Source organism: Pseudopipra pipra, chromosome 6, assembly GCF_036250125.1.
Source record: "Pseudopipra pipra isolate bDixPip1 chromosome 6, bDixPip1.hap1, whole genome shotgun sequence".
In the NCBI taxonomy this organism is placed as follows: Eukaryota; Metazoa; Chordata; class Aves; order Passeriformes; family Pipridae; genus Pseudopipra; species Pseudopipra pipra.
Window position 1 is genome coordinate 54,044,194 of NC_087554.1, and position 26,575 is coordinate 54,070,768.

At 43.7% G+C, this 26,575-nt stretch overlaps 1 protein-coding gene and 1 long non-coding RNA gene across 2 annotated transcripts in view; one reads left to right on the top strand and one right to left on the bottom strand.

The window, feature by feature from the left end:
- The first annotated feature begins 15,275 nt into the window (after positions 1–15,275).
- DIO3 (iodothyronine deiodinase 3) lies at positions 15,276–17,127 on the top strand. The gene has a single exon (XM_064659192.1). The coding sequence runs from the start codon at positions 15,690–15,692 to the stop codon at positions 16,512–16,514; it is 825 nt and encodes a 274-aa protein (XP_064515262.1). The 5' UTR covers positions 15,276–15,689; the 3' UTR covers positions 16,515–17,127.
- A 1,670-nt stretch (positions 17,128–18,797) lies between these two features.
- The window catches only part of LOC135416255 (uncharacterized), a 53,845-nt gene continuing 46,067 nt past the window's right edge, over positions 18,798–26,575 (bottom strand). The window contains exons 2-4 of the long non-coding RNA XR_010431499.1: positions 26,315–26,451; positions 22,889–22,961; positions 18,798–21,785 (exon numbers count right to left, since the gene is read on the bottom strand). This is a non-coding gene — a long non-coding RNA (uncharacterized LOC135416255). The remainder of the gene's footprint in view (positions 21,786–22,888; positions 22,962–26,314; positions 26,452–26,575) is intronic.

Genomic DNA, 26,575 nt, shown 5'->3' on the forward strand with positions numbered 1-26,575 from the left:
AGCTTCCTCTGAATTCAGGCTAAAGTTCTGGAAGTAGGATCTCTTTCTTACTTTGTATTTGCAATATGAAACCATATTTCGGCTGGAGCTCATAGGTATAACACTTAGCCACAACAAATTCCACTTAGAGCTCTTGGGATACGACGCAAACCTCCTTAGAGACGACCAGACTGCTTCCAATGCTTTGGGAATCCCTCAGAACAAACCTTTGATACTCACAAAAATGGATGCATGTCTGTGAATGTGTGAGAAGTCAGAGCCACTCTTTCCTTTAGGTTACCCAAGCTGGCAAGAAGCAACTCAGCATTAGCAGAAACATTGTGCAGCAGCATGAACAGGTGACTTTGCCTGAGCTTCTATTTCCTGCTAAATAGTGGAATGCTGACACAGTGACACAGTTTCTGAGTTCAAGCTGACTTGTACCTTGTCAGTCTACTCTGCACTCAGAGGAAGATTTCACCTGCTCTCATAGGAATGTCTTTACTTAATCTCTATGTTAGCAAGAAAAAAAAATCCTAAAATAACAAAACAACTTCTCCCCTTTAACTCCTTCCATGTGCCTCATTTCTTTAATGCCTGTCACCAGACTGTCAGTACACTGAACCATGAATCACTACTATTTAATGCCTAATACAGAATCAAGCAATCAAGCATCTTGACCCAACAAAAGCAACAGAAAGCAAGGGAACTGCACTGCACTCACAGGGAGCAGTTGAGAGTTTTGCTGGTTCTTTGGTGCCAGATTGTCCTGTTAAAATTTCTGTAATGTTGAACCTTCTTCTCTAAAATTTTTTTTCTTAAAAATATCCCAGTTTAGCCACTCATAAATGGGTCATCTAAGCCTTACCAGTAATTTTGAAAAATTACTGCCACATTCTTGAATGGAAATGCCACATTTTTGTTTCAGCAACATGGATATAAATTAGAATTACTCCTTCTCTTTTTCTTAAAATTAAGAATAATGTTCTTTACTGGGCTATATACTGTACCCCTTCAACACAAATACATGCACACTAAGACCAAGACCACCAACAGCAAATGCAGAATTATTTATTGCCATTTGAAAGATAAGTACACACAACAGAGCAAATAGAAACAAAAATCAAGACGAGTTTTAAAATTAAGATTACAGAGCAGAAATAACAGGAGAAGAACTTAAACATGTTGCTGTCCCAAGCGGATGTGAATTTCAATGGAAAATAACTACCAAATGTTTCCAAAGCCAACCACAAAAAATGAAATAAGACTTAACTTAAATGCAATTTATTCTGACGATTTTGTTATTATAGAGTCACATATGCATGTAGTATTCATGGTTATTTCTCAAAAATTAAACTCTTCTGGGCTCAAATTTGTGTAACACCAAAAAAGGATTTTAAAAAGAGAAATCCCTCTATTCTGTGAAACAATTTCTGGGAACTTTCCTGGAAATCCCAGCAAGACAAGCCAAAGAAAATTATCTATGGGGAATTGTGATTGTTGCAGCAAATGTGTGCTTATACTCTGATTCATTTAATTAAGCCCTTCAAGTGAATAATGGGATACAAAACAAGGGGCATACTGAAGATGAGTAATCAATCTGTAACAAGATCTCTCCAGTTATTAACTGTACATTACACAAATGTAAATCCAGATCAGCAAAAAAAAGGCCTACCACACTTACATATTATGATTTTTCAATAGAAGCTTTAAAGTAGCATTTGTCAATGGTGTTAATTTTAAATTATATGGCTAGTGACAATACTGTATACCACCCAAGATTTTAGCATGCTGGAAAAATCTCATTTCTCTTTTGAAGTTACATTTCAAAAAACCCAATCATTTTTGAAGAGTATTAATGAGTATGGAGTGAGAGAAGAAAACACACAGTGAAGAAGTTAAAAAAAAAAAAATAGATGTATAAGAGACATATTATACATCCAGATTCCAAAGCCTGAGACTTTTCATCTCTATTTCAATTTAAATGAATAGTAATGTGTGATAATTGTACTAGGAAAATAGAAACTGTTCTCTCATAAGCAATACTGCTGTTTCCAAACAACAACTGCACTGTTAACACATTCATTTGTATTGTACTGTATTACTAATAGTCAAAATTTGTTATGAACTTGTGGTTATTGAGTGAAGTGCATTGATAGCCCCAGTGAGTTCCTTTTGGACAAGCACATAAGACACTCAGCAACTATGGATCTGTGGCTATTATTAGAATTGTCTTTGAGTAGGTCTGCAGTTACATTTGGGCAAAGACTGGTCTCCAGTGGTCCACAAGCAGATGTACATCTAGCCATGCTTATTGTGGTACAGTTTGGAGAAGTGCCACTTCGGAGAAATGATATTAAATCCTGGGAAGAATGTGTAACAGGAAGAAGTGCAATACTCAGAGATGGAGACTAAGATGCTGCTAAGCTATAACTGATGTTGATAACCTTTAAATGAAGCACAGCAACACAGATGAAAAGAGACACACATGTTTTATATTCGTCTCTCCAATTTCTGATGCATCATTCATAACACCACCAAAATCAGGACATGTCAGCTTGGACCAGGACTTCCAACAGTCTTTTAAAAAAGTATGTTGTCTATCAGTATGGCTTTGAAATTTTGTCTTACTTACACCTTGTGCTTCAGATTACTCATAGATTCCTGTGGCGTTTTTATGTTCAAGTTGGGAGAGATCGAACAGGCCAGCTGAACAAATTTAATGCACTTAATTTTTCCTACTAAAAAGAATCAAACCAAACAAACAAACAAATAAAAAACCCAGCAGACATATTTTAAAAAGAAGAGTTGTATTTTGGGTGTTCATAACACTATCCAGTTACAAATACAGGAAATTGTAGGGCAGTTTTACACAGTTTAATTAGAGCAGAGAAGGAAGCAAAAATTTGCAACCCACACTTCAAATGCACATGGGCAGAGGAATTCTGCATTTGCATAAGCTCTGTCTTATGAGGAAGAGTGTGACTTTACCCCCAACACACAACATATCTGAACCAGCAAAAAGCTGCTAGCAACCTATTTAGTGCTGTCATCCTCATGTACCTCAGGATACACATGCCCAGCCTGAACTCCAAAATTACGTTGTTCAGCACTCAAGTGGCAAAAACCCATCCAGAATTAAAAATCGGTACACCAAATTAACGTGCAGTAAGTAATGAATTTTGCAGTCCTTACTTAGCAGAACAGTTTCCTCACATTACCTTTCCAAGAAAGTGAAGGCTGTGACATAATACATGGTGCTAAATTAAACCTCACACAAACATCACTGACATGTACAAGTCAAGTGCTTACTCATCGAATGTGATTCAAACAAATGGCAAGTCATTGGCGGTCAAGGGCAAGCATTACATGAGGATTTTTCAGCTATTGAGAGCTGTGAATCAAAGGTGATGTATTGTTAAATTGAATATCCATACAAGAGGGCTGTGGTTACGGAATTTTATGGCAATGAGCGCTGTACTGAATATAAATGTCACCTTATTTACCATTCTGTATTATTTTTAGAATGTTCACTGCTAGGAAATATACTTATGCAACTTTATACTAGAAAGCTCTGTATAAGAGAAAAAAGTTGATTCCAGAACTTTTCAGAAAAAAATATTTTCAGTTTCTATAGTTCCCACAGCTGTGAAAATAAGCACCTTTTCAACTACAGTCAATAACAGTATTCATCATAACAGGTAATTTTAGGAAACTTCCATGAAGATGTTTAACAGATTATGGCTTGATGTCCTAATGGAAAAAAATAATGCATCAAACACCAAATAAAGTAAATCATTTTTGCACACAGAACGCAGGATAAATGTTTTATAAAGTCCTTCTCTGACTGATTATAGCCTAGAAATGAGAAAAAGTTCCAAACACCTTCAAAAGTAATTCATTAAATGCTGGTGGCTGCATCACTGCCTCCTATTGCCACATGCTCAAATTTCATCATCTCCTGTCAAAGACCAACTGGCCAAAGTGATGGTGTCACCCACTAGTTAAGCAACTTCTGTCCTGATTGCCCAGATGATCTGCTGCTCTCTCACTCAAAACAAGGCTGCTCAGTACAGGATCCCTTCCTGTTTTCTCAGCACACATGCTTTTCCAATCTGGTTCCCCCCTAAAATGGTTTCATATCCATGGAGCCAGCTAGGCCTAAGTTTGGGTGGTTCTTGACAAGAGGTAGATAGATATTAGCATCAAAATATTCCCATTAAATCAGCCAGATCTAGGATCCTCCCCTCCTTGCTTCTTAATTGTCACCATGACAATGTCAACACTTCAATCATCAGTACTGAACATATGCGAGATGTGTCCCCGACTCTTGGAGTCGTTACCTAGGCTGCTTTCAGATGCACTACTGCATTTGGGTTATAATCTTCAGTTTTCTTCACAGCCATAAAGCTGGAGAAAGTGGATGGGAACTAGACAGCCTTTGTGGCATAGAGATATAGCAACGTAATGCCCAGTTCTTATGCTAACAGAACGAAACTGCTTTAAAGGCAAACTTCAAGGCCACTGCTGAAAGGGATGGATGTCAGGACTGATTGTTGCAATATCTCTCTGGTATCTCACTCATGAAAGAGGTGCATTTTTTGTCACAACAGCTGGGGTCATTATAAGTCATACGAGGAGCAGCTGAGGGAGCTGGGGTTGTTTAGCCTGGAGAAAAGGAGACTCAGGGGAGACCTTACAGCTTTCAACACCTACCTGAAAGGAGGTTGTAGCAAGGTGGAGGTCAACCTCTTCTCCCATGTCACCAGCAACAGCACAAGAGGAAATGGCCTCAAGGTGTGAGAGAGGAGGTTTAGGTTACTTCACTGAAAGGGTTATCAAGCATTGAAATGGACTTCCCAGGAAAGTGGTGGAGTCACCATCCCTGGAGGTATTAAAGAAACAACTGGACATGGCACTTAGTGCTGTGGTTTAGTTTGCATGGTGGTGGTCAGTCAAAGGTTGGACTCAACAATGTTTCAGGTCTTTTCCAACCTGAATGATTGTGATTCTCTGATCTGTAAACAAGGGGAAACATTTCTAACAATGGAAATCTAAACCTTTAATATTAGCACCTTTAGTATTATGTTACACCCTCAGTGTTAATTTGGTCTAAGAGTAACTGTTTCATAAGCGCAGTTGTATTTTTAAGCAAAGCTTTTGGAATTCTTTTTAAAGTATGTTTCCAGTAGCTAAAGAAAGATCAAATTTTAAAGGTACATTTCTAATTACGTTCTGGCAGTACCTTAGCTGGGAACACTACCAGCACTATTTTCATAGCAAAAGCTATGACAGTTTACATCAGCTAAGGTTGTCTGCTGTCTGCTGAGTTTCAAACTACAGTACAAGAATATGGTCAACAGAGATGACATAGAACACTGGGGAGCAAAAACTGGGAATAAACTTATGAAATCTGTGAGTGTACAGAACAGGACTGGGGTATTTCACTGGAAGAACTAAATGACTTCTAGGACTGAAGCAGTACAAACAGATGAAATCCAGAACTGCCTAGCTCAAACTCATGAAGCTGGCAGCAAAAAATATCACAATAAACTGGGCACTTGCCAGCTGCACGTGGAGGAGAAAACTAGATGGTTCAGTCAAATTCAAGGCTAGCACGAGCCCCTAAAGAAATGCAGCAATGGTAAACAACTACAATTCAAAAACACATTGGGTGTTTCCAGCAGTGAGGGATGTGCTGGTCACACATCACTAGAATATTGTGTAAAATTTAGGTCACTCCTTTCAAGGACAGACACAGCTGTGCTCCATATGGGGGACATCCACAGCCACAGCCCTGTCGCACGGCCCCCTGAGCATGTGCCTGGGCTCCCATGTCTGTGTCTGGGAAATCCCATGCCATGCACCGCATGAGCAGGAAATCCACCCTGTGGGAAACGTGAATGACACAGATGGCCAGCGAGTGCACAATCCGTCTGATGCTCTTTGGTCACACCGGGCTCACCAAAATGGGTTGACTCTATGTTGTGTTGGCTGATACAACAAGAGAGGTTCCAGAACTACTGTACACAAACTGTTCATTTGTCATTTGGGTTTCAGGTAGGTCCAAGCCATATTGTACGGCAGCGCTCAAAAAACACAGCACATGTAGGGTACACCCAGCATGACCTCAACATGCCACGCTCCTTGCCCAGGTGTTCAGCTGTCAAGCTGCATCTGTGTTTGTCTGTGACTTCCAGATGTCAACCAGACTGATGAGAATGATTGTGCTGAACCAGTGACCGTATGCTGTGCCAAACAACGCTAATGCAAGGAAAAGGAGGGTAGGAGCCATCTCTTGTTCTCCAATTAATTTCTTCCTATATGATGCAGGAAAATAGACTTGACATGAAACAGGTGCAGGAAATTGCTTCTAGAAGGATCAGAGAAATGGAAAATCCATCTCATGAGAACAGACTGTGAATACATCTGAACAAACAGGTGCAGACCAATGTGAGCCTCAGTTGGCCTCATACTGTCCCAGAATCCACATGGTCTGAATTAGTTCAGTGCTAATGAAGTCTCCAGCAGAACTCACAGGCTCAGGCTTAGCATTACACTGCCATAGCCCTACAGGTACCCTACAAGAGAGGGCCAATTCGCATCCCAGCTCACTCACATTGTTAGCAGAGAGCCTGAATCTGCCTGTCCCCATCAGTGCCAATACACCCCACAAGAGTTTGTCTTGTTAGTCCCAGTGGAGTGGTGCCCAAGGGGATAGGACTGCCTTCCGTGATCTTAAAGGTCTTTTCCAATCTAAATGATTCTATGATTCTTTAACTCACAGAGAAAGGGGAGGCAGGAAAACTGCCTAAACAAAGAGACAATATTGGCACACGAACAAGTGGTGTAAATCTGCCATAGATATGTTTAAGCTGAAAATATGAATAATTCTATCCATCATGGCAGCAAGATCCTGGAACAGCTCTCTCAAGTAATGGGGGAAATGTGTAACTAATTTTAAGGTGATGCTTGATGTTTCTGAACAGATGTCTGTAACACAGAGGTGTCTGAAATACTCCTAGATGCCTCATAAGACCCCACCCCGAAAATCCCTGTTAGCTGTGAATTGCAAAGCAAAATCCAATTGAAATCAGAAATTTAATTAAAAGCTGCACTTCTGAGCCAGCTGCTGGCAGGCATTACACTGGTAAAAAGTGACAGCTGCTTCATTGGCAGTGCAATGTCAACAACTGTAGAAGAGGCCAAGGAACAGGCACAAGCTACAACTGCCTGAGGACCACCCCACTTTGAGAAAGGTATTTCTAAAAAAGCCTTCAGAGACTTCTGACTATGCTTTAATTTACATTTTGCTGCTGTTTTCCTTTTTTTTTTTTGGCTCAGTGTGAACATAATGCTAATTAAAATTAGTTAAGAAAGAAAATGTCGGGTTTTCCAAATACAACATAATTGTTCTTAAAAAAATGTCCCCTCATTACCTAGTAAATTCAGGGTTTGTTTGCAATAAATGTGCATTTCAGAGCTCCTTGCCCTTTATACAAGTGGACTTAGATCACTTTGAATAATATACTTCCATTTTATTTGCATGTGTGAGTATATGGAAGTATATTATTCCCATTTAAAAAAGGGTTTATTAATACCTTTCCTAAAAGGCAGCATTTTCTTGTTCTAATAAATTCAAACTTTGTTTCAGGTAAGACTGTGTAGCAAGAGATTAGTACTGTCACAAAATTAATTTTATTAAAATGTCCAAAATAAAAGTATAGTTGGATTTCAGGAAAGGAATTGGCACATATGTTAATATTCAGAAGCAATTTGCAGGCCTGAAATTTAGTTTCACAGGGGAGCGTGGGCCCGTCCAGGTATCCAAAATAATTCAGGCATTGAAAAGAGTGAACTGGAATCCAAAATTTCATATCTAAGCTTAAAGTAGCCATTTAATCTTTGTTTGTTTTTTTTCTGCTAGAGCTTGAGGTAGAAGTGATGGGCCCTCAGAAATGATGAGCTGTATCACACAGATATGCTTGTCACAGTGTTTCCCTGTGAAGAGACTGTATTGCTCAGTCTAAGAATAACTTTAAAATTCACAGAAAGCAAGAACGGTTGAGCAGTTAAAAATAAAAAGTCATAGGAGGACACACTGTTAGGCATAAACATTGAGACCCTTCGAATCAACTTGAGCTGTTGAGCTAACCTAAACATTTTGAGTCGGATCCTGATCCCAGTGAATTCAAAATTATTTGCAGTGATAACTAATGTTTCTCCTTCTATTTCTGTTTTCCTTCTAATGAGTATCAGATATAACATTGCAAGACTACTCTGTAAACAAAGTGGAAAATTAATCGTTTTCAGAGGAACACTTTATTCACAGTAGGCTGTTTAGGGAAGGAATTAAGCCTAAGTAAATAAATGATGAAAGTAAATAAGAATATACAGAGAAAGCAAAAATAAGAAAATGACAGTTAAAAAATTACTGGGTATAATGATAAAAGCAAAATATACTGCTTACGAGGAAAATTCAACAACGGAGTAAAATGCTGAGTTATTTCATCTGTGCGTTAAATTACTTCCAATTTCCTGCATAAAAGTAAAATATAGAACAGAAATTCAGGCCCTTGTTATGCCAAAGATCTTTTCTTCATCCAAGAGCAGAGGAGCTAGAAGGTTTACACAATTTTATGTCAATTAAAATATTCCATATAAACAATGCATACTTGTCCAAACTAACTGACTTCCACTTCCAATTCTTTCTGGGCAAAGTCTGAGAAAAAAAAAATACTGCATTGCAATATAAAATAAGCAAATTTCATCTATTTTGGAACAAGTGAAGAATTACATGCAGTTCAGATACATCAAAATCTTTCTATCTGGCTGCAGAGGCCTATTATTAGGATGTGTTAAACCTGTCCAGAAACTTCTTTCTATTATCGATAAACAATCCACACATTAAATTAGGAGATTAAGACATGTATTCCTTCCAGTTCTTATGTGTGTTTGTCATTAATCCAAAACAACATTGCCAAACCTCGACCACAGAAATAGTAAAAATAAATACCAAAGGTCTGGGAAGAGAAATCCTGAGGTCACAAAGAGAAGGTAACTTCAAGGGAGTATCCTGGAAATTAAGTCTTATAAATCATCATGGGCTGAAAGAAACAAATTCAGCAATTGCATAATGCCATTTTACAGGGCTAAAAATAATAAGAGTCATGGGGTGAATGCCAGGAAAAAAAAATCACTGGAAAACTTCACAAACATTTATGTTCAAAGAAAAGGCTTCAAGCAAGAAAGTTATTTGATGAGAGCCTCAGTGCACAGCCATGGTTCCTTCTAGGCTCCTGCTTGACATGCCACTTGCTTCGAACTGGTCAGTCACTCTTACAGCAATCATTTACACAAAACCAGACCTCACTATGTTCATAATACACACTTTAGTGATGCTGGGGATAAAAGGTCTGTAAAATAATCACCTCCATTCTATATTCAAAGCAGGCTGATACTCCTGCCTTTCTGGGTAAATTCCTCCATTCTTGCTAAAGTGTTCGTTCCTTCACTCTACAGCTTATTCAAAGCCATTAAACCACTGCTGGGTAAAACCATTATATTGTAGAAAATGAGGGTCACCCTGAAAAAGATTATCCTACACATGCTCCTTACAGATTTTTCTTGAATAAATGGGTTTTTTAAATGCTATTTTTCCTCCCTCTGAGTCTGTTAGAGATTGAAAATCCAAACGTGTGTATCAGTTCAGGCAGGGCACATGCAATCTGCTTAAAACCTGAGAATTATTAAATCATATTATTTTTAAATTCTTGATATTTTACTGCACTTACTAAGGAAAGTGAGATGATGCAAATTGGACCCTGCATCTTCAGACCTCCTTTTGTCTGTTATCATGCTACATGGCTTGGGCAAAATCACAATCACAAGGAAGGCACCAGGAGCTTTGCTGCTGATCTTTCACAGCTTTCACCACACAGACCTTGGGGCTCAGAGAACCAGCCTGTGACAAAGACTGCCAGGCAGCAGTGAGACCCCTGCAAGGCAAGGGACCTCAAAGGAGTGGTGTTCCCTTTACCCTAACAGAGCCTGGAGCCTGTCTTTCAACTCAAAAGTATCCCCATAACGATTTGAGAAAATACCCTTGCCATGCTGCCTTTTAAAAGATGAAAAATAACCTGAGTTATCAGCCTGCTGTGCTCATCTCTCTAAACAGTGTATTGAATTTTTATGTCATATGCTGAAACATATTCTGTTATAAAAACACTGCACATGGTGAATTTTGTTACAATCTTCTTAGAGGAGATTTAGATTCAAGCAAATTGCATCTCCTTATTCTCATCTACATCACACCTGAAACCAGTACTAACAAAGACAACGGAAGAAGTATTTTCTCTTTTCTGCCAAGGACTTCATCTGTATTCATTGTGTATAAAGTCGCCACTTAAGTATAACTCTATGGGGTTCCACTTCTGGACTAGACTGTTGTCTTTGCTGCAGAGCAAACCATTCAGATGACTGTAATTATACCATGCTACCAGGGGGTCCAGCCTGAGCTCTTGAGCCACAGCAGCTTTCGAGCTGTTTGCTTGATGGGTAGCAGGGATATGCTTGGCACGGGGGTTTATGGATAATCTGATTTCCTACTGATGGAAGTGTGTTAGCAGCTGCTGCTGAAGTTGACATTGCTGGCTCACCCCAGAAGCCGGCTGTGCACCCCGTTTCAGCTACATTGCCCAGCAGGACCCTGTGACAGCCACTGTCATCTCCTGTACATCTCCTCTTCCACTACACAAAAGGCAAAGACTACATACATTTGCAGTGAAGCTTGTTCAGGAAATTTCTGCCCTTAACACATTCTCACTATGCAGTTCTACCCAGGGACAGATTGATAATATTGCTAAGGCAGTCTGACAGGATGGTCCTGTTAGCCCTGCCTTGGCTGCAGGCTGTGGCCATTTCTCTAGTGCCTCCCCTGTATCACAGGTGATCATTTCATTTTGTCATTAGCAAGTTTAGAGAACTAACCTGTCAGGAAATAAATCTTTTTTTCTAAAGTCAAGCTTCTCTGCCCCCTAGTCCCCAAAGCAGGTCACCACAGGTCACTGCAAGGTCACCCAAGACACAGTGCAAGCAGAAATGAGGAAGGATTAATGGGATGGAAATTTGCACTTTTTGTCATTCATCAAGTTGCACTGGAAGTTCTGCTGTTACACACTATTTTAGGGGTCTCAAAGTGAACTCAGTCACCAAAATCACCTGGGTTTAAAACCAGAATTTTGGTTATCTAGTTTCTACCCTAGCCTGACGGGCTGCTGGCACAACAGAGGCACTGGGGAGCAGCCATGTAGAGCCAGGTGCAGAAACCCATTAACACATCAGGGGAACTGTACACTTGGTCACACAGCAAAGCCTTGGTAAGTGACTCACAGATTCAAGAAGATGTTGATTTCCACTTACCCAGGGCGAGACCTGAGCGTTGCACTAACAGATCTGTGGCTGTGGAATCAGTCCTCCCTTCAAATTAAACAGGTCTTTCCTAATTCAACCCAGAGTCAGCAAGAAATGAGGGAAAAAAAGAATTATAAAGCTTCAGTGCAGGGAATCTCTTTGTCATATATGACAGACTTGTCTCATATTCAAAGGTGAGAGTGCCAGGGTCAGGTAGGAGATTCAAAGTCCATGTGTCTGCTAGTGATTTTGTAGACCAACCTGCAGCACAGCACTTTTTTTCTTTCAGTACTCAAAGCTACTCCAAGCATTGGCTAGGTGCTCAGTTTTGCTTTTTTTTTTTTTTTTTCTGAGTCATATATATATTATTTTAAAAAAATAATTAAAAAAAAAAGGCAGCAGAAGGGAGGAAAAGAAAAACAGGTGTCATCTAAAAGTGGTGAAAGATTAAGAGAGAGGTAGATCCAAAGACAGCCAGACTCATGCACAGACTCCAGCTTATGGTAACTTTTTTCCAGAGGTGTCACTACAAGCAAACAACTCCAAATGGAGTTTATCCACCTCCAATTTCAACAATATAACATTTACCCACTTCTTACAGATACCAGACAGGTGAGTAATTTACCACTGCACCACTGCACCTCTCTTCAGTCAACGGGTAGCCACTTACATGAGTAGAAATTGTCCAGCTCTTATTTCAGGAAAGTCTTTTTCATTTCCTTCACATAAAGTTCTAACACATTAACGACATGTAGCTTAGATGACATGAGAGGTGGAACTCTTCCAAAATACATTTCGGTTCCTGTCAGAAAGTATTGCGTGCCTTTGTGCAGGAAATTATAAAATAGAAAATAAACATGTAAATATACCATTTCAACACATCCTCTACATCAAAGCAGGCCTGATGGTTTTAATTTTGGCTTTTTGAGGTTTTGTTTTTATAAGTTGTTGAATTTATTTTGTAGCTCCTGTTTATGAAAAGAACTTTAAAAGAGTTATAAACTACATTTATCAAATGAAGGAAAACTACAACTATAAAGTTCTCAGAAAAAAGGAAATAATGTGAACCGTGTATGTGCACTTGTGCGGGGACACACACATACAAACATATATTTTTGAGCTAGTGACTGCTGAACCACAGACCACATGCAGAAGAGTAAAAACCACCCATAACCAGATGTGCCACTGTAAATCCCATGTTTTAGGATATATTCTGAAATCCTTAGTGCTCAGGAAGATGTAAATTCCCACACTATTAGTATCAGTGATATGGATTCCTAGAAAGACCAACTACCTTCACATTTCTAAAAATAATCCAAGCTCCAGCTGGGAGATACAACCCTTTTGAAGTAAAGAGGGGGGCTACCAGAGTGTAAACACGTGAATTGAAAATCATCCAGCACAACAGAAGTGAGAACAGCAACAACACATCACTTCAAACCTTCCGAGAACCAAAGGGCTGCAGAAGGAATTCCACCCTTTCCCACAGAATTAATACCTGAGCATTGTACCTCAACTGAGTATATCAGTGCACAGCTTGTAGAGCCATCATTTGTTAAACTGTGAAAAAAGTGGCCTCAGATTATACCTGAATTTTCCTATGGCAGGAAAATTCAGCATTAGGCAGGTGGAGAAAAATGCTTCAGTTCTTTCTCTATCCACAGCTGAATAGGAAACCCCAACTCAAAGGTTTCCTTCAAGCTATAAAAATAAAGCAAGGCTGTTTCCACAGAATGGAGAAAAAGTCATTTCCAAAGTCCCTATCCATCTACAAATACAATATATAAGACCAAATAGCTTTTTTACCTTGGAATATCTCTCACTGATCCAGTAGAGCAAAGTTTGTTGATATTCAGGGTTGCAAACCCATGTGTTTACTCAGGCTTTTGTCTGTCAGCATAGTTCGAAGAGGTCGCTTTGAAAGATCAATTTTTTTTCCTGGGGGTTTCTTCAGAGCTACCACAATTTGTTATTGTATCTGTTTAGAGGCTTTAATTTGTGGTTTTTAAGATTGCATAACAACACAGAGAGGTGGTGAGAGGCCCACATGAATAGTTCAAAATAAGTTTGACAATATAGCAAACATCTACTGGTAATTTTCCCTGGACTGAACGCCATGGAATGTCAAAGAAGTTATTAATCAGGCTGGTGTACGAACATGGCTTTATGAGGTCTGGGGCATATACTTCCATTCAGATGCTAAAATGCTGAATTACCTTCACTTGCTGTTGACACCTAGTAAAGACAATGCACCGTGAGGGCTGCAAACCAGGCATCTGATTGGATTGCTCTAAACCAGCCTATTCGAAACTAGATTAAAAAAAAAATAAAATGAGATTTTAATTTTGCCTTTTATTCAGAGTTCTCATAATAAGTTACATAAAAATGAACCAAGCTGCCTAGACTCCCATGAGGAGGCTCAGCACTCATTTTTCCATTTCGCAGATGTTAGACGGGAGGCACAGACGTGCATGGTCACTTTTGGAGAAGCACAGGCTACACCTGGGGGAGTTAGAGGTCCTCAGGCTCTTTGGGAATCTGCAGCCAGGGACCTGACACTGGCCACAGGCAGAAATGGGGTGCTCAGGACCCACTGGTACATTGAATGCTTGGGTGGCATGTCCCCAAGTCAGTGTGGCAGGCCACCTGCGTGAGTGGCAGCTGTAGCAGCAGCTCAGGGATGCATGAGCTGCATTTGCATAGCAGAGGGCAGTGTTCAGCACTTTTGACAACTAATATCCCTTTCTGAGGAAGCTGGTGAGGAGATGATGTGCATGCTGCAAGCAGGGAACTCTGCAACAATGGAGGGGCAAGGTTGTGAGCAGAGACACCAAACCAGATTCAAGTTTTGTACCTCCGGGACAGGTCTCCATCTAGTTCAGCAGGAAGGAATCTACAGGCCATAAATTCCTCCTGATAGGTGAAGACTGAAGGTGGCCAGTCGGTGCTCAGCCCTTCGTACTGCGAGCACTTTGCTACTGATGCACAACTCACCCAACCCCAAACCACTGTGTGGGCAGTGCACAGGTCTACCTGGCCGTGCCCATGAGGTGACACTTGAGCCATCTGTTTAAGGACTTTGCCAGACCTACTCCCATGAGAAGCTTGTGTTTATAGGTCGCTTGACAGGTGTAGAAGAGCACTGCTGGCTCCTCTTGGGACGCCGTAAAGGAACGCCCGCGCTGACCTGCTGCTCACCTGGACGCAGCGGGACCCCGGTGAGCAGGGGGACACCGCAGACGCAGCGCTCCCTTAAGTCTCCCCCGTCCGCCCTGCCCACCCACCGTGGCACGCCCGGTAGCGCCGGCCCCGCGGCGCCCGCGGTGACCCTCCTTCCCTGGTTCCCTCGGGGGAGGCAGGTGACGGCGCGGTGGGGCCGGGCCGGGCCGTGAGGGCCGCGGACACCCCGGGCCGGGGCGCGAGCCCCGCTCCCGCCGCCGCCGCCGCGGCTTCTCGGCCAACAGCGCCCCCTCGCGGCCGCGCGCCGCGCGCGCCCCTCCTCCGCGCGGGGCAGCGCCCGCCGCCCGCGCCCACCGGGAGCCCCCGCGCCGGGGCCGCCCCGGGGCCCGGCCCGCCCGCTCCGAGCCGGCGGTGCCGCTGGGCCGGGAGGCGCTGGGGCAGCGCCCACCCCCCCGGCCGGCCGCCGCCGGAGGATGCGGGCGCGGGGCGGCGGCGGACTGGAGCCCCGGGTGCCCCTGCGGCGCCGGGGCGTGTGGCGGGGCCAGGGCTGTGCCCGGGGGGGACCGGGCTGCCGGGGCGGGGAGGGGAGGAAGGCGCGGGGAGGGACGCGGCGCGGGCGGCCCGTCCCTGTCACCTGCAGGCGCTGCCGGGACGGCCCCGGCCCCGCTGCCGCCCCGGCCCCGCGCTCCGTGCACAGCCCGCGGGGAGCTGGGCCGGGGGCGGTCTGTGCCTGTTGCATTGTCCTTGGCGGGGCTGTCTGTGAGCGCCTGCCGCTATCTGCGGCCGGGGACCCCGGCGGTGCCCTGCCTCGGACTCTCTGCCGTGCCTGATATCGCCTGCACCCTGCTCCGTTGCACGTCCCTCGCGGCTCCCGCCGGGGCTCTCTCCCCTTTTGTCTGTGTATTTTTAGGTCATTAGAGTGGAGGGGTAGGTAATCCCCAGGCTCAAGTTCCAGAGGGGCGGGTTCTGGCCGGAGGTGGAGTCACTTTTCATTTAAATCCCTGACTATAAAATGGGCTTAAAGAGAAGCGGGATCTCAGCTGTGCTGCACAGACCCCGGCACGCAGGGTGCGTGGGGGCCCCCCGGCAGCCAGCGCCCTGCAGCACCAGCCGCTGCGATGCTCCACTCCCTCGGCGTTCACACCTTGCAGCTGCTCACCCAGGCGGCCGCCTGCATCCTCCTCTTCCCCCGCTTCCTGCTCACCGCCGTGATGCTCTGGCTCCTGGATTTTCTGTGCATTAGGAAGAAGATGCTGACGATGCCCACGGCGGAGGAGGCGGCCAGCACCAGCGAGGGGCCGCCCCCCGACGACCCCCCGGTCTGCGTGTCCGACTCCAACCGCATGTTCACGCTGGAGTCGCTGAAAGCCGTGTGGCATGGGCAGAAGCTGGACTTCTTCAAGTCGGCGCACGTGGGTTCCCTGGCCCCAAACCCCGAGGTGATCCAGCTGGACGGGCAGAAGAGACTCCGGATCCTGGACTTCGCCCGCGGCAAGAGACCCCTCATCCTCAACTTCGGTAGCTGCACCTGACCCCCGTTCATGGCCCGCCTGAGGTCCTTCCAGCGCCTGGCCGCGCACTTCGTGGACATTGCCGACTTCCTGCTGGTGTACATCGAAGAAGCACACCCCTCCGACGGCTGGGTCAGCTCGGACGCAGCCTACAACATCCCCAAGCACCAGTGCCTCCAGGACAGGCTGCGGGCAGCTCAGCTGATGAGGGAAGGGGCGCCCGATTGCCCCTTGGCCGTGGACACCATGGACAATGCTTCCAGCGCCGCCTACGGTGCCTACTTCGAGAGGCTCTACATCATCCAGGAGGAGAAGGTGATGTACCAGGGAGGCAGAGGACCAGAGGGCTACAAGATCTCGGAGCTGAGGAGCTGGCTAGACCAGTACAAAACCCGGCTCCAGAGCCCCAGCACGGTGGTCATCCAAGTGTAAAAAGGACCTGGCAAGAAGCGCAGGGGTGGAGAGGCGAGGGAGGGCGGGAGGAGAGGTGGGGAGGGAGAAGGCACTGCGTCGCGGATGGCAGGAGCTGTCTTCCCGCGGGGACACTCGAAGGAGGCTGCTGTGCGAGCTTTCGAGCAAGATGTGCCATAGTCCTTTCTCTATTCAAATCATGTTGATTTGCCAGCCACGCTCTGTCAATACTGTATTTCCATGTGCGTTTTGTAAATAACTCTCTCTTTTTTCTTTTTTTTTTTTTTTTTTTGAGAAGCGTTTACTATTTTTTAAGGAGGCTCTCTTCCTACGGGATCTGTTCCCAGCTGCGTGTGTGCGCGGGTGTGTGTCTGAAAAGTTGTGTACAAGTGCTCCATGCTGCCTAGCAAGTGCTAACTGGGATTTCTAGTATTTCTTTGTGATGACCGATTTTGAAATGGGTTTCTCTAATGCCAGGAAATCGCGTCTGATGTTGTCAAATACTAGAACTGCCAATAGCCAGAGCTGGACGGAATGTCCTATTTATGTGGGGGGGTTTTGTAAGACGTTTGTTCACCTTCCTTTTTTTTATGAATTTTTTTAAATAATAAAAGTTGAGTAAATACACGTCTAACCTTGACTGCCTTTCCCTGTCTTCAGACCGCTGCGTTGACTTTCACTCTTGCCTATCTCACAACACCCTCCCCTCAGCCGAGGAGGGGCAGGCGAAGCTGCAGGATGCGCTGCTGGGGGCCCGGGGGCGGCGAGTCCTCGCTCGGCGGTAGCAGGAGTGCGCACCGCCCGCGACTCGGCTGATAGTGAGAGTGTTGGGTGTCCCCAAAGGGAAATGAAAACCTCCGGGGCTCCCGGGGGAGGAGACCGACCAGGAGGACCGCGCGCTGCCTCTGTGACCCCGGCCAGCCGCCTCCGGGAGGGCGAAGGTGCAGGGCTGACCGGCGTCGTGCAGGCAAGTGAGTCTCGGCCAAAAGCACAGGCAGGGGAAAGCCGTCCTGGGCTGCAGAGCCGCCCCGCCGAGGACGCCCCGTCTCGGGCACGCAGGCAGTGCCAGACCGGAGCCCGGCCGGGGGCAGCGCGACCCGCACCTGCGGCGAGGCGGGGCTGCGGGGCGAGGACAGGAGGGCAGCCCCCAGCCCGGCCGTGCGAGGCTCAGCCCCCTCCCCGGGGGCCGGCAGCTACGCTCCAAAGGGTGAGGAGTGAAGGACTTTGCTCCCTCGGAGCCCGAAAGGTGAGACCGGGCGTGGAGAGCATCCCGAAGCTGCCGCAGGAGCTGTGCAAAGCCACCCAGAAACAGCGGGTCTTTAAGGACCTCCCATGGCGCCTCCGAACGCCTCCTTGTTCTTCACAGCAGCGGGACGAGGCGCCCGAGCTGTTAAGCCCCTAAGTTTTGGAGAGGGGTGCACGGCCCGGAGGCAGCGCAAGCCGGGGACGCTGCTCTCCGCAGCTGGGCACCGAGTCGCGCCCGCAGTGCTAAACTAAACCTGCGGAAAGCTGTTTGTTAGGGCGTAACAGCCCCTGTCTTGACCGTGACAATGTTCCTCTGGACCCTCAGTGTTCCTGTCCCTCAACATTCACGGTTTAGACTAGCATGCGTAACCGATCCCGCCGCCTCCCATAAGACGAGCAGCACCGGCTGGTCCCTCACAGAGAAACCAGACGCTCCGACCCCGCTCCTCTGCCCCTTTGCCCCCAAAGCCCCCGCCCTGGGTGGGAGCAGCGGGAGCGCAGCGCCCCTGCAAATCGGGCCGCTCTGATAAGGTGTCAAAAGATGCGGCTCAGGTGCCCGCTTCGGGCTTCCCGACCCGCCTGGCCATCGCGCCTGCTCTGACGGCCTCTAAAACCTATTCAGCCCCTTCACCTTCCCGCTGCCCTCAAGGGCGGAACCCCCGGCACTGGGCTCGGGGCTGCACCAGTTCCGCCGGACTCGGGCGTCTCCGGTTGATGCTGGGGCGGTGGGACGAGAGCCCACCTTGAGGTGGGCTTGCTTCCCCTGGCTGCGCTCTGGGCGCCAAGCACAGATCCCTCCGGAGCGGAGGGGAGCCTCGGCGGCAGCCCCAGCAGCCCAGGGTGCGGCAGGGCATCCCCCTGCTCCTCCCGGCGCGGGCAGCGCCCGCCCAGGCGCGGCAAAGGAGTCGGTGCCTGAGCCGCTGCCAGCACAGCCAGTGCCTCCCGCCTGGTGCACGGGCTCACCAGCCTCGGCTTCCTCCAGGCACCCTACGCGGGACGAACGAGTGCTCTTCCCTGGGGCCAGACTCCCCAGCACCAACAAACCTGGCCCTGCCCCGCTGCGGGACAGCACAGCCCCCCGCTCTGCCCCGCTGCCCACGGCTCCCAGCGCGGCCCTGGCCCTGCCCCCGCAGCGCCTTTCCCAGCCCCACGCACGTCGTGCCTCCAAAACCAAAGGCAGAGGAGCAGCGGGTCTCCTCTCGGCTACAAGGGCAGCCTCTGTGTACGCGTTTACTCTTTTTCTTTTTTTTTTTTCCTAGAGCTTAGTTTTCCTCACTTTACAATAAAGCCATTCTTTGCTTTCTCACCTCGTTATCTCTTTCCCTTATCCGCTTTTGGCACGCTTTAGTTGTAATCCGAAGTTATACGGGCAAACCCCTGGCACGTCCCCACCCCAGCCCGACCCCCAGGACATTTTACGGTCGTACGGACTTCTGTGATCACTGTCCTTACGTGGGCTTTAATAGTAACAGAAACAGCCTCGTCTTTGCTCTGTACTACTAGCAGATTTTGGTCAAAGGCTATCTGAGGTCAGGATTTTTTTCTTTTTTTTTCCTAAATAAGTCAGCTTTCTAAAGCTACATTCCTCCTTTAAACCGAACACAGAGCTCTTATTTATCACTTTCTCTTTAATCACCAACAGAAGAAAAAATTGCTATGAATTCCTGGAATCCCTGAAAGAGATCACACTTTTCCTTTGCACAAATCAAAGTTATCTGCTCCTATTATATCCTTCACTTAAAATGAACCATAAGCCTCCATCCCACTGAGCTTTCTCGGGGATACTTGTTTAGCACAGACGAGAACAATACGCTGTAGATCTAAAGAGCCCAGGGCGGCAGAAGCCTCTCTGGCTGATACAAAGGATTGAGAAACGTCCTATCTCTAAAACGCATTTTTAGTGCCTTTCCACCTCCCTAGTGCACGACAAACAGAAGTCAGAGAGCAGGAAGATATTTATCAGAGAAAGATCTGAGTGTTGATTACGTGTCTGTCAATAATTAATTGAATTATGTCCTCATCATAATTACATACAGTCCTCTAGCCAGGAGGAGAAAAAAAAGAAGGAAGTTGTGGTGTGGTCGAAGGGGGATCTCAGGACATGGTTCCAGTCATTAAAAATGTGATGTAACATTGCAATCTGGTGTATTCTGAGGCACAAATGGGGAAACACAAACGAAACCAACTACTAAAATATTATTTGCTTTACAACAGGGAGACAGAAAAAGCACTTGCCTTCATTAGTTGTTTTCATTACTACTTTCTGCTAGGGATTTAAAGGTATTTTACAATGCAAAAAACAGAGGTCTTACTCATTTGATCTATAAACTATATGCTTTAGGGTTTGTATCGTTCACCACATGCTGTCTGACTACACTGGGTGTTGCTGATGTTTGAAATAAAAATTTTAATTGGTGCAGAAATTAAAATTAGTCCAGCAAGGCACCCTATATTCAATACCAATGTAGAAATGACACAGTCAAAGAATCTTGCAAGCAAATTCTTACTCTGACACTAATTTTTCTGTACTTCTTCCAGTCATAAGGGAGATCATAATATCATTATTAATTTATTATTTACTAAGAGCTGTTAGAGTACTCTTTTGGTACACAAATGCAAGCAAACAAAGAGCTCAATTCAGTTCTAACACAAGTTTTGCTCTGGTGTAACTTCAATGACACGGGTGTAGTCACTTCAGAACCACCTGGGTGTAATTATGATAAAAATCTGGGCTATTGCACTTCCTTTGCTTTTCTAATGGTTCAAAACCTCTCTTTTCCTACAGCATGCTGCGGAAGACAGACATCTGTTTGAATACAGAGCCCAAAAATCACTCTCAAGTTCCTCCTCACTGGCAGTGCCAGTGTCCTATATCCTGCCAGAATTCAGGCATGTCAGCACATTTCCTCACTGCTCTGCACCCTCCCTACAGCATGAGAGTTGTAAACTCCATCGATATGTGTTTCCTTCCACTTGTTAAGGCACATCCTCCTGGTGTCTTGAGCTTTAGATCAGGTAGCTTTTCATTCTAATTGCTTTTCAGCATCCAGCTGCCAAAAGAAATTTGACACCTGCTTCCTTCTTCGCAAATTTCTCTTTTCAAACAAATGTTTGATGATGCCTCTTGAAATGGGGTTCATTTATGACCTTCACTTAATTGGCTAATTCATGTATTTTTCTCATCTACTTGGCCTTCCACCTGCTTCTTCAGGGATTTTGGAAGTGGTTTAGAGTGGTAAATGCACTAACAATCAACAGCCAAAAAATCTTAACTAGAACAGCAAACAGTATTCAGTACTCCCTGTGTGAAAATGCAATACAGGACAAGGTTAAAATCCTTCAGCTAATATGTTTTGTATAAGAACCCTTTTCAGGGTATAATGCTTACCCCCTCAAATGTAAGGATCACTCAGTCTGGTCCATGGACTTCCTGTGCCCATCAAACTTAGAAGATCAGGCCTGTCTGATGTTTCCTCTCTCTTTTGCAAGTTAGTAGATCCATCCTGGCTTTTCTTATGGAAGCATTTGCTTCCATTCCCTTCCAAGTAATAAATATCCTCCATCTTAAAAGGACATTTTAGGACATGGCCATATGGGGCAAGGTAGCTCAACCTCCTGCATGTCACTCCCCCAGTGCCCAGAATTACCCCAACACAGAGGCGATCCCGGAATCTCTGATAAAGATATCCAAGAACTGCATTTTTTTCTGAAGACTCCAAGAATGAACTGGCACATGGTCCCTGGAAGAAAGGCATTTCATTATCCATTATAGAGTAATGGGCACTATAAAAAAAATATAAACAGATTTAAAATTTACTGAAATCCTTAGCAATGAGGTTAAGAACCATGGCAAAGCCTTTGATATTTTCTGCCCATCTTTTCCCTCTCACCCTCTTAGGTTTATAAAGCAACTATTGCTTGAGCAGTCTTCATTTGCCTGGACTTTCACATCCATTCTAAGGCATCCCAGGCTGGATTTTTAGGGTCATATTTCTATTTTCTTGGTGTGTCTTGCTTTTTTTGCCTGAAGAGTCAGTCAGGTATTGTCTGTAGTAGAAAAAATTCAGTATAGTTATTCGATCACTACAGGTTATCAGGCAGAAGTCCTCAAATCATGTACCACAATGTGGAATTTAAATGAGGTGTCATAGCACAGAACCTCACTTTAAGTATCATAAACTTGAACATTTCTGATTCGAAACATCTTTCAGAGCTTTCTCTGAGTTCATATAACTTCACAAACATAATTATGCCAAAGATATCATTAGTGCCAAAGACCTGAGAGTAGACATAATTTCTAAGAATAAAAAATCATTTAGTAACCTCAGGATAAATTTTAAAATATATGTTTATGAAAAAATATGTTTTATTATGTTTTCAATAAAATTTAAAGGTATATATTATGACTTTCAAGAATTGTTATAATGGAAGTGACCCTAAAAAAAAACTATCGGACTGAGCTGAAGAAGTTCTGGAAGTTGCACAATTCAATGCAAGAAAAAAAATTAAGTTATTTGTTCACTTTCCATTTGTGATGAAGGACAAGAATGAAGGACAATCAGAAAAGAATAGGGCACAAGGCTGCTGTCAACTGGATTTGCAGCACATGCACACAGAGAACATACTGTGCCACACAGACACATGCATACAATGGCAGAGACCAAATTAGCCCAAAGTGGTTTTGGAACACTGAAAAGGGAGAGGCAGGGAGTTATGTATTTTATAAAATAAAATAGTTAATTCAAAAAGTGATAATTATAGAAAAATTTAAACAAATTAACAAGTTCATTTCTATTTCTTCTCACTCAAAAGTGGAACACATCCACTGCACGTATGTCAGTGAATAATGAACAGTTGTGGGGAAACAGAAAATGCAGAACTCAGTTGTCTTGTTCTCTCTATTTCATTTAATCTTTCCTTTTCACTGTATATTGCCTTCTCTAGAAGGCATACCACTGGAGTGATTATGCTGAGCTCTAGTCTTTTTGATGTTCATGCAGACCTATAGGTGTTTCAGTTGTGATGTATCTCTGATACAAAATAATCTACCACAACATCAAACTGAGCCAATAGTTCTATCTACCTGATTAGACCAAAGGTCTGGTAAGCAAAACCAACAGAAGAATTCAGAACTGTTCCCCAAAACTGACCTGCAAGACCTCTCCTATTCCCATGAGATGTCTTCGCTGCATTCATTCAGCCGAAATAATTTCCAGAAATTATCTACTGGGAAGAACAGAAAGGAAGAAAAAAGAGCAGATTGAGGAAGAAATGTCATGGATCTTGCTTTTTGTTTTTGCTTTTTTTTTTTTACTGTCTGAACCTTAAAGTCTTCAACTGCATTCTCACGAACACAAAGACAGGTTTGGAGGAACTCTGTAATGATTTGCCAGTAGAACTGAAACAAATTGGTATGTACCATAGAAATGCATCTGTGTTTTCTAAAGTTGGATAGGAACCTATTAGAGAGATGCATATTAGTCCTTCCTGCAGACACTGCCGGAAACTGGAAAGATCTCCTTTGTCTCTTACCATATATTCTGTGTTACTATGAACTCACCCTGGAATTTTTTATCTGGTTAACAAATCTAATCCCTGGAAAACAGACTTGATAAAAACGCATATCAGATTTCGTTTTGTCTTTGGAGTCACTGAACATGCCTGCTGACTCACAAGTCCTTTCTAGATCTGTCGAGCTTCTCTTGCTCAATGCAGTAAGACAGTGGCTCATGGGCCAGACAATGGGGAAGAAGCCACAGAGCCTATGGGGTCTCTGGGAGAGACTGCAGCACTGTATTACAAATGCATGGGATAAGGCCCAAACTGTGGGACAGTGAAAAGAGGGAGATGGTTATCTATTTCCCATGCACAGCACTGACAATTGACAGATGTGCCCAGCTAAATATTGTCTGTGAAACCCGGTACCATTTTTAATACCAGGTGACCAATCAGGGCATTCATTGTAATGCCCAAGTCATTCGTTTTTAGGCATGGATGTGTCATCATTGCAAAATGGAATTTGGGGTTTTTTGGAAAAGAAATCAACACTTAAGCCATACTTTTGAGCAAGTCAAAAGACACCCAAGGGTATGATTGCCTTGTGTGCTGCTCTTTTTAATAAGGCCAAGGAAAAGCATCACTGGATGGGATCATCATCATCTGCTGCTTTAATGCAGACAATCGAAGAAGGCTCCTTACTGATGGCTGTAAATTCATCATTATGGATACCACTCAGAGTCATTTGGCATGACATTTTTTATGCACAGAACAGAAAAGTGCAGTATTAGCTCCTGAGTGATTGGATGAGTTGTGCATCCATTAATGGGCATATCAGAAAATGTTTCCCAGCTCTGACTTATCTCCTACACAAATTGAGAAGATGCAGATTGTCTTGCAGTTGTTTACTCAAATTTTTGGTGCATTTTTTCATTTTGTCCAAAGTCCTGTTTATTTGAGAACCTACTATCATCATGCATTGCAGATTTTACTGCTGACTCTGAGATCATAACAGCCTGGCCGTGTACACTTACTATGAAATCTACTGGATGAGAGAAAACTAGTTGCACTAACCCCATAACAAATAAACATTTCTCTGTTCACTGCTTTGGGAAATGAAGGAATTGGTAGATCATAAGCCCAGGAGAGCTGAACAAATTTCTGATTGAATTTTTTATCCACCTATATTGGCATTTCAATCTGGTTAAAATCTGTGTTGTCCCTCTGAAAACTGCAAAATTATTTCAGCAAGAATTCAATATAACATAAAAACATTAAAAATAGGAAAAAAACCCCCTATGCTCATTTTCATAATAGATCACACTTTTCATTTAAGATGTTTCATTTCTAAATACAACTAGATTTAATTTTCCAGAAAAAATAAAATAAAATAAAAAAATTTAAAGTTTCATTTTCCATTTTGGCCAACTCAAAAATCTACATTTTCCTGTTATGCAAGGGAAATAAAATACACATTATTCATATTCCCTGTTCTGTAGTCTTTCTTCCCATTCATGAATTGTTCAGGAACTGGTTATGATCTGTTAATTTATTCTTTAGCCACACACTTCATCGATCAAATTACATGAACAAATTTCAGTCAAGAATATATCAACTAATTGTTCACTTAGGATATTTATTTGACTGTGGTATATAACCATCACTTACACGAATGGTGTCATATTTGCTCCCCTGCTGATTATATGACTTTTTTTTTTCAGAGAGGAAATACAAAATATCAAGTCATGGCATTTCTCAGATGTAAATTATCAGATGAATAATCATTAAATGTTTAAAAGATATACAAAGTTTCTATCTAGACAGCAGCATTATCCACATTTAAGCCATCAACACATTTTCAGAACTCTGAACCAACATGTTTTAATTAATAATATGCATAAACTATAGTTTATAGGAGAAACCTAGATACTAAGCATGCTCTTAATAATAATAATAATAAAGCCTAGATTGCAGCATCGAGGCTTCCAGCATAAACAATACTTTTTCACCCTGTAAGCAATAGAGAGAAATCAATCCTACCTCAGCTGCCAGACAGGATACTCACTTAAAGGAGGATGTTCTGGTACAAGACCAGCCCATGTCCATGGATCTGAACCTGGAAAATTCATATCCTGGACAATGTGAAATACACAAACTGTTTTCTTGGAACTTTAGGGGAAGAAGTACTGATCAGCACTTGTGGGGGATGGTGAGAGGAAGACTGCTCACTTTCCTAGCAAAGCTACTTACTCAGGATATAACTCAGTTGTTTTACAGTATTGAGCAAAATATCAGGTACATGTCATAACCATGATGCTACTGTTTAATTCCAGATGATCATCATTCTTCTTTATTTTATTCTGACCAGAAATTCTATTCTGACTTGAGAAAGCTTCACAACATTTAGCCAATACATTCCCTCATAAAACAGCTGAATTTACCAGAAATTTGCACAAACTCCAAACAAAACCCCACAAAAAAACCCCAAAAAACACAAACAAACAAAGAAACAAAAAGCAAGCCAAACTTTAAAAACAAAAACAAACAAACAAACAAACAAACAAACAAAAAAGGAACGTTTTACTCAAAACTTTCAGATCAGCTCTAGGACGGGCTTTGGGCTTTTGGACTTGTGTGTAACTCCTTTCATTGTCTAACTGGTCAACATGGTTACTTATCTCTCCCTGCTGTGCATATGACCAAGAACTGTGTAGGCAGGCGTTCTGGCCAATAAAACCTCAAAAAGCAGTGAAACACTCCCATCAGTGCAAGCAACAGTTCTCAGTATAAATAATTGTCTTGTCATATCTCCCCAGGCCCATTCTCTTTCCTTTCTTTCCCTCTCGCCTGCATTTCCTCAGAGATGTTTTCTCCGTCAACATAGCCTCATGTTACTTCTCTGCAGCTCTGCTGCCCTCCATTCTAAAATCTGGCATTACAGTGAAACTTCCAAGAATTCCATTCTCTGAAGCATTATGAGTCACACTGTAGTCCTCAGCAATATTTTTAAAACACCAATGTTTTTTTAATCACTCTTGAGACCCACAGAAGAAAGTAAGGATATTATCTTGCTAACTTACAGTGGTGGTTGTTTTTTCTATTGCCACCCACACTCTCTCATCTTTCTCCAGATACTCTGCTCCAGTCTCTCAATAGTGCAGGCATATGGTATTCAAGCATGCCAGAGTCTGACTTCAAGTTTTAGTCATTTTTCTTCCTGTAAAAAGGATGAAGGGACATTAAGCCTATGACCCTTTGAGAGCTTTCTTTATATAAAAGTTTCATTAGGGTTTATACTTTAAAAAAACTTATATGCCCTCCTGTAAAACTAACAGAAAAAC